Genomic DNA, 9,107 nt, shown 5'->3' with positions numbered 1-9,107 from the left:
TTTATAAACGAAAACCTCTCGCAAAGCATTGGCTATTATATTTTTTCAATGTTCCCATCTTCATTAAAAGGAGTAAGATGACAAAAACAAGATCTTGAAGAATCTATCTATATACTACAAAACTCTGAGATTGTTTGTTTGCTTATTTTCTCAGTCAAAAAATCATTCACACAACTGTTCGCGCTCTTTACGAAACTTCTTGCTTTACTTTTTTGAAAAATGAATTGTCTTACCTTTTACTCCCGATAAACAATCAAATATATGTTCTTGAATTATGAATAACACGAATGGATTGAAATATTTAATTATCTCAAAATAAACCTTCATTTCGGTGCAATATTGAAATTAGCTTGAATTCTTCATAACCTCTGAATAGTGGGTGACTCAAGGGGTCACGGGTTGTTTAGTATCTTCTAAAATCGTTATCAGGTAAGACAGAGTTGTAAAATGAACTTGTATTAATATTACCACCATATAGAGGTTTAGCCGTGTAACTAATTTATATCATCCATGCTTGGAAACATCTTAACGTTTTTGGAAGTTTACAAAGTATCTATTCTCTTAAAGCTATAAGTCATTAGAGTTGTGTAATATTTTTTCCGTTACTTCTGAAAATACCAGACTTTAAAGTACTTACAAATGTTGTATTGGACATAAGGAAAGACGAATTGACATTTTCTGCGTTGAACAAAAGTAAATCTCCATCCAAATTACGGAAAAGAAACTCTTTTTCTGAAAGCAGAGCATAAGTCACTCATGAAATTGTTTATTTTTAGATCTAAAGTCAGCATATATGATTGGTTATTTCACATCACATGCAAAAGTTTTAACTGAAATACAAATCGAACTTTAGAAACGGTACATTCTTGTTCAAATATATTTCCTGCATGACAAACTTATTCAATGTGATATACAATATAACCGACTCTTAACGAGGCTAATTTTTTAAACAACTTTTAGATTCTCTACAATCTTCTCTGGTAAAAGGTATCCGTAAAGCTTTTAAGTAATTTTTCCAATGTAATGAGAAAAGTTAGAAGCTTAATTCATTTTTTTCATTTCCGTTGGCCTCAACTGAGGCTCAAGCAGAACCCATAAATCCTTTAAGTTTAAATAATGGAAACGCAGAAAGAAAGCAAAAATAAAACCTTCGTGTTTGTTCATTACCACGCACGTACGCAAAGGCGGTTCAGCCGAAAGTTCTATTTTTGTGATGTAAAAAAATTATGCTTATATAGTTATATCACAGCTGCTTATGCTATTTAACGTTTTCTACATAGTCTATATGCCTCTAATGAAGCATTAGCCTTTCTGGCTTGAAGTAGTCTCATGCAATGGCTTCTGTTGACACTTTGTAATTGGAAGTCCAAAGCCGTATTGCTACTGTCAGGTTTTGTAGGCCAGATTCTTTACAGTAGGAGTTTCTGTCTTGTTGGCGATACATTTAAACAATAAACAAACAGCAACACAATCCACATATCTTAATGTAGTGCATTTAAAAACATTCAAGCATATATACAAATATTTGGTAACTTTTCATTGGATGTTTATGGATTTTATGTGAACAGCAATGCTATTGTTTAAGCTATATTTCGTGCAAAATGCTTCCAGATTTAATCTCATAGCACCTATTTTTTTTTACAAATTTTCTAGGGGGCATGCCCCAGATTCCCATAGTATTATCATGCTTTGAATGCTGTTTGTGCTTTGCACAATATGTGTTGGTATTTGAACTCACAAATTAGAAACTCCTTTCAAACATTCTTTGTGCGGGCCTGAGTAGTCTTACCAGTTATAGCAGTAGCCACAAAAGATATTTCTCATGAAATTATTCGTCAAACAAATAAAATAAATTGAGTAACAATTTTTCTTAGCCATTGTTTGACAGTAATGTCTTCATCGTAATTCAGTTCACGTGCCAAGTTTCTCGAAAACACAGATCCCAGACGTAATCAAGGACCTTGTATTGCTGTAACAGTTCATTATCTGTCTCCATAAAGTAATGAAATTTGAATCTCGCCATCTGGCGGCTAGTTTGGTAGCACTTGTCAAACACCAAGTTAAATGCACACTTTATAACACTTTCTAGAGTTGGTAACTTACACGTAGAATTTTGTTGTTCTTTCTATATCAAATAACAATACTTGTGCACTGTTCACACGTATGTGGCTGTTCAAATAAGTGATTTCAAAGGCGATAGTTATGACAGGTTTGGTTACGTAACTCGGTAAAAGTCGTACGTTGTGTTTATAAATCATTGATGTTGAGGCTATCGAACATCGCGTGCAATCCATTGATGTGGAGGATATAGATATTTCTAGAAGGCGTAAGTGTTAGACGCATAAATAGTGGTAAGCAGACGAGAAAAAAAATAGCAGAATAGAGTAAAGTAAAGTCACAGGAAGGAGACATTCGGCCAGAGAAAAGTAATCGTCGTGGGAGTGAAAGGCCTAACGGTTGATATATTAGAGTGAGATTAACAATTTCGTAAGAGATAAAGAGAATAAGCTGTCTTGTCAAAGGGTGTTCTAAAGTAATTGAACCAGCCTGAGTGGATTTTGACAAAAGGCAGACGATTTTTGAAGTACAGGATACAACCGCGGTAACTCAAGGACAATGTAAGTGAACTTTACACGGATAGTCTGGTCATAGAAATGGAGAAAAATAATTCGGCTTGTCAACTGAATTCTAAAGCAATTGAAAAGGCCTAAGTGGACTTTTGACAACAAGAAGAGAACTATACAGTGTTTAAGATATAACTATGACCTCCATAGTATAAGGTATTTTTGTATATACGTTTAACTTGTTCCATAATATATATATATATATATATATTATTCTGAAAACAAGTGGAGTGCGTGCTGTTCGTATTGTTACGTCTCTGTTCGTTTGTTAATTTCCCGTAGAAATTCTTTCCGAGAAACTTCAGCGATACAAGTTCTTTCTTAATTAAAACTAGTTTATTATTTCTCGATACAACTTTGCAATACACAGAATTTCCACAGTCAATACGTCTGCAATCTCGATAACAAAACACACACTTTATATTACCGTCACTACCGTTCGCTTGACTCAATTATCTGTCTCTATATCTATCTATCTGCAATTGTTTGCCGGGCTTATATACTAAAATAGAGGGCGCCTGGAAAAGACTAGAGTTGCCAGGAAAAGCCACGATCCTTCGAGAATCTCATGACGTGTTACCAGCGTCACGTGACTTCCGCTGTCGTAACAGTATATATATTTTTTACTTCATCACCAACAAGTCACTGACATTTACTGTAAAAGAATCCATAACCCAACACACCTATATTTAACTTACATTACTTAATATATACTATTTAAAAAGTAAATACCTGAAATACAGGAACAGGTGTTATATCCAAGTGCTAGAAATTGTTTGCAGTAAACACACGAAGAAACACATTAATTATTATTCAACATTGGACTGAATAGTTTTTATTGAATTTTATAAAATAGCATGCATGAATATATATGAATACAAAAAAGTAATTCGATGGAGAAATTATTAATATACTCGTGTCCTAAAGCATTTAATATGGTGCAAAGCTTATAATTACCAAAAGTGGTACGTTTTACATATTTCAAAATATTATTAATTCGTTTCTTAGTAGAACAGCTTTCAGAATTAGTACAGAAAAAACGATGTTTCTGTTAGTTATTGTTGCGGAATAGCTCGAGACATGTCAAGATCGCTATATTGCAGCTGCTTGTTGGTGATGTTAAATCTCGTACACCACAAAACTAGTCACAAAATTGATGAAGCATTACCATTTTTTGGCCTGAAATAGTCGCATGTCCTCAGACCCCCGTGGTATTAGCATGTTTTGCACGATATATGTTGGCTTTTGATATCACAAATTAGAATCCCCCCTTTCACACACACACTGCGTAACAGGCCTGATAGCGCCTTACTTACTGTTTTGTGTGATGAAAAATTTACTATAGTTATTTATATTCAGAACGCCACTCTACATTATAAGCGATCTACTTCTTTCTGAATTCTTTAAAAACTCCCCATAGAAAGTAAATTAAAAACATTAAGATTTTATTACATTTTTTATTATATCTTTGAGTTTGAATGTTAATTAGGCTCAAGAGTATGACCAGTACTGTCACCACGCTTAACCCTTCCTCTTTTTCCTTTTCGTGAGATCATTATAACTAGCTTGAGTATTTAAGTTTACCTATTCTCTGTTCAATAGTAGACGTAGAATTGTTTTTATCAGCATTAACATCAGGCATAAGTTCCATTTTCAGTACTTACTTATTTAAGTTCGATTATTAAACTTAGCTAATTAATCAGATTTGCGTAAAATTTAAAATAGAAAAGGAAAAAAAGAATACAGCAATTATTGATCGGTGATTTCGAGAAACAGATCATTTGTTGCCCTCATAATCAATTAATAATTATTCGCTGTTATACAGCTTGTAAAAACTATTCATAAAAAAACTTAACCTAACAGTAAGTAAAACTAATGGTGGTCAATACATTAAATCAGTTCACTATTACCCTAAATAATTTCTTATAGAATTATAGTGTAAACGTGAAAGTTTTGAAAATCAAGCTTTGTTCTTCTCAGTTAATTTGACAAGCTTAATTCTTTGATAGTTTTACTAGTTTTAGCTTAACTTGACAAAATTGGACAAATTTATCTATCGGAATTCAATCTGGAGAAAAAAGCTCTTTCACTAAAAACAAAACAATATCGGGATTTAGATATCATCATCATTAATCAAACATTCTGAAGTTGTAAACTTTCCATCCTCAAATACAAATATTCCAAGTTAGCTGTTTACTATACATACTTTCAACTATTCAAGGTTCAAGCAAAAAAATATAAAAAACAATAAACAGTTAAGCCACTTATAATGGTGATCTGTATATATTATTTATGGGGTTTTGAGTACTTTTTAATTAACTCACCATCTACTAACCTAAATAACTTTAAGAGTAGGAATAAATTATGGCATTGCGCCTAATTTATTATTCGGTATTGTATAGTGGAACAATCTGTTTAATAATTAGATTAAATATTTATTTTATTTACTTCAAAGTAAAATTGAAAATATGATCTGTGACGTAAAGGCCTAATACATGTTTTGACTTTCCGCATCCTTTATTACTCAAAGCTCATCAGCACAGTTTGAGTTAACAAATCCAAATAAATACAATTAGTCCTCTTACAATTTGAAATTCAGCAATATCATTGTAACAGGTTCTGGATGTAGAAGTTTTACAGAATATCATAACTGTTTCAAAACTTCCAAGTTTACACTTTAATTCTGAATTATTTAGGTTAATAGTGAACCGATTTAATGTATTCGAACGCACACCCTTTTCTTGGATTGCACCCCCCCCCCTCCTTAATAACGTAAATTAACACAAGTACATGCATTGTTAACTCCTGTTAAATACAGTGATCTCTGATTGTCAAGGCAAAAATACACCTTTTAAAATCTTCCGCTGAAAGTGTTTATGTCTGGACGCATTAGCAAAAAACAATGCGCCGTCGACAGTCATGGCTGTGTAGGATGACATAAATTCTTAATGGTAAATGTAGCTAGGCCTGTACGAAAACGATAGCTCTGTTGTCTACTAAGCCACCTTACAAAAGTTTACATTTTAGCACTTTTCTTGCATATTTTTGCATGGATGTTATTGAAACTTTGTATATACGTTCTCGTGAATGAAATACTAACAGTTATGTAATGTGAGGTCAAGGTCACAGAAAAATAAAATTGTACATTTTTGGCCATTTTTTTCACATAGTTTTGAATTCTAGATTTTAAAAACTTTCCGGGGGAGGATGCCCCCGGACCCCCCCCCTCCCTAAGTTGGTAGCTTCACTGCGCTCGACGACCAGAATACACTCTGGAAAAATCTCAAGTTTGGGTTTGGGTTTGTTTGGAATTAAGCACAAAGCTACACAATGGGCTATCTGTGCTCTGTCCACCACGGGCATCGAAACCCGGTTTCTAGCGTTGTAAGTCCGCAGACATACCGCTGTGCCACTGGGGGGGGGGGGCGTCAAGTTTTGAACCCCTCAAAAAATTCCTGCTGACGGGCCTCTTTATACAAGATGTATAACAAAGAATAATTATTTATTGGTTATGAGGGCAAAGAATTATCTGTTTCTCGAAATCACCAATCAATACCTAATTATTATATTCTATCATCCTTTTCTGTTTACAATTTTACGAAACTCTGTTTAATTAGCGCTGTTACATAGTATACTTAGCCTACGTGTAAGTCTTAAAGTTGAAAGTTTCATTCAAGATTTTGAATTTTAAGAATCCATAATGAATAAAATTTAGAAATCGTTTAATTTTCAAAATATAACAGTATTTTACAATGTGATCACACAAATAACCTATAAAGATTAAAGTATGCACCTCTCTAGTTTCAGCACAGAATTTGCCTAGAATACTGGCGAGATTTCCGACGTTGTTTGTAAATGAATCAGTATGTTTTCATTGTGCTACAAAAAATTGTTGTCTGCAAAGTGCTGCTGCCTAAACGACTTTGCAACTCTTCATTTGTGATTAATTGAAATATTACGGCAAAAGATATACCTACATTCATTTTACGGGTTTGAACAATGTTTGTAAGTGGGCCAAAATGAATCAGCGTGTTTTTTTCTGTGCTGCAAAAAATTTTCGTCTGCGAAGTTCTGCTATGTCGTTATGCATGCATGGCAACGGTCTTAACAACAGGGCAATTTTGATGCAATTTATTTCCCTGCTTTCAAGGCAACATTAAAAATGTTATACACAGCATTATGCGTTCTATGTCAATCACAGCAAAAAATTCATGCTAGAGGTAAACTAATTCCGTATGTGGTATAACATTACATTATTAATTGACTTATTTTTGTTTTTTTCTAATTACTTTATTTGCTGTATTTACGATTGTTGTAACTTTCATTTCATTCTTATTGTTATCATTAAGTTTTCTCGAGGCTTATCGCATTTACATTTCGGCTTTTACAGAAGATTTAACTTTATTATTTCCTGTTACCTGATCCATGCGTTTTGTTAAGTGACAGGTATTATTTAAACTTAAAGTGGGAGTAATTATGTTAGACACACACATCATACTATGCTTAAAATACTGTTTTCTCTGTATTACATTTAACACTGTTATATTTTAACTACAGAATGAATATTCCGGCTAGTTATTGTTCGATTCAGCCCTCAGGTTTTCATTTAATTTCGCTTTTATAATTTTCTATCTTCACGAACATTAGTTTTGGGCTGTATTCTTGATATCCTGCTACTTGACTCCACACCATAATAGTAACGAGTAGTACTAATCTATCTCAAATGGCACGGTCCTCTAAAGTTACACGGTCGGAGCAGTTTAGTGGGTTTTCATTGGTCACAAGACGTTGTTAAGGGAGATTGAGAAAAGTTCAGCTTATACGCTGTCATTTATACGTTAAATCTACGACAGTACTTGAAGTCAACAGCTAATGCTTGTGCATTCCCCAAGTAAGGTATCTATAACACTCAGTTTTTGTCTGTCTTGATAATTGTGCGCGCACCTTCTATCTAAATGCGTATGCCGCGCACTTAATTTCGACGGATGTATGCTTTTGGAAACTGTTCAAGATGGCTTTCTTCACCAATTAGTCAAAGAACCTACCAGAACCAATGCTCTTTTAGACTTATTGTTAACTTCAAATACAGAAATGATCGAGAGGGTGGAAATTGGGGTACATCTGAGTGCAAGTGATCATTACTCTATTAGACCCGATGGTTTGCTGCATATGGAGATAAGAAATAATAGTATTTTGGTTACAAATTTTGAAGGTATGCGACAAGAATTATCTGTTGTTTATTGGGCAACTAAGTTATTTGGAGACACTGATCAGATGTGGAAAATTTTTAAAGATAAAGTTTTAAATATTCAAGGAAAACATATTGCTTATAGAAAGAAAAGAGTAGCTACAAGTAAAAAAACACATTGGCTTACAAAGAGTTGAAGAGATAAAATTAAAGAAAAACATCGTAAATTTAAGAAATTTAAATTGACTGGTATGACAGAAGATATAGAAGATTACAGAAGATCAAGAAAGTTGGTCAAACAGGAAATTAGGACATCAAAAAGGATGTATGAGAAAAGGTTGCCTGAAAATGTAAAAATTAACAATAAGGATTTCTATAAATACATTAAGGGTAAAAAAAATGTTAGGATGGGGGTAGGACACTTGAGGGATGATAAAGGGAGGCTAGTATCTGATGATTATGAGATGGCTGTGTTATTAAATTTTGCTTTTTTCTTCGGTTTTTACTGACTAAGGTAAATTTCACATCTTGAACAGTTGATAAATGGAAACCAGATCAAACAAAATGACCGCATTAATTCTGAGATGTTTAAGAAAAAATTGGGAAGTTTAAAAAACGATAAGGCTCCTGGGCCACATAATATTTCCCCAAGGGTTTTGATGGAGGTTACAGATTGGATATGTAAGCCATTTACTACTATTTTCTGTTAGTTCTTGAATAGTGGGCAGGTACCAGAGGATTGGAAGTTAGTAATGTAACTCCCCTTTTCAAGGGAGGTGATCAAAATTGTCCCAGTAATTATAGACCAATTAGTCTTACATCAGTTGCGAGAGAAGTTACGGAAAGTCTGTTAAAAGATGCTTTGCAAAGTCATTTAACAAAGTTTAGAATTGTATTGGATAGTCAAAACATGGTTTCACCAAGGGAAATTCTTGCCTTACAAATCTTTTGACATTCTTTGACAAGGTTACTGCATATGTAGATGAGGGTAAGGGTGTATATTTGGTGTATTTGGATTTTCAGAAAGCATTTGACAAGGTGCCACATAAAAGGCTTGTAAAAAAATTAGCTCTATGGATGTGGGGTTAAGTTAGGAAATTGGATAGAAGAGTGGCTGGATGGAAAAAAGCAGAGGGTTGTTACAAATGGAGTTCAGTCAAACTGGATTAATGTCACAAGTGGGGTACCTCAGGTCTCAGTCTTAGGATCTTTGCTATTTTGATTTACATCAATGACATAGAAGAAGGGATAGTTAATAAATTACTTAAAATTGCAGATGATATTAAAATCTTGGG

General features: G+C 33.6%; 1 protein-coding gene across 1 annotated transcript in view; it reads right to left on the bottom strand.

The window, feature by feature from the left end:
- Positions 1-577: 577 nt before the first annotated feature.
- The window catches only part of LOC111086201 (dipeptidyl aminopeptidase-like protein 6), an 85,971-nt gene continuing 77,441 nt past the window's right edge, over positions 578-9,107 (bottom strand). Inside the window, exon 4 of the mRNA XM_022388076.1 lies at positions 578-732. Coding sequence (XP_022243784.1) covers positions 578-732 — 155 coding nt within the window. The remainder of the gene's footprint in view (positions 733-9,107) is intronic.

Source organism: Limulus polyphemus, unplaced genomic scaffold (assembly GCF_000517525.1).
Source record: "Limulus polyphemus unplaced genomic scaffold, Limulus_polyphemus-2.1.2 Scaffold916, whole genome shotgun sequence".
Classification (NCBI taxonomy): Eukaryota; Metazoa; Arthropoda; class Merostomata; order Xiphosura; family Limulidae; genus Limulus; species Limulus polyphemus.
Note: the sequence above shows the minus strand (reverse complement) of the source record. Positions and strands in the feature narration are given on the sequence as shown.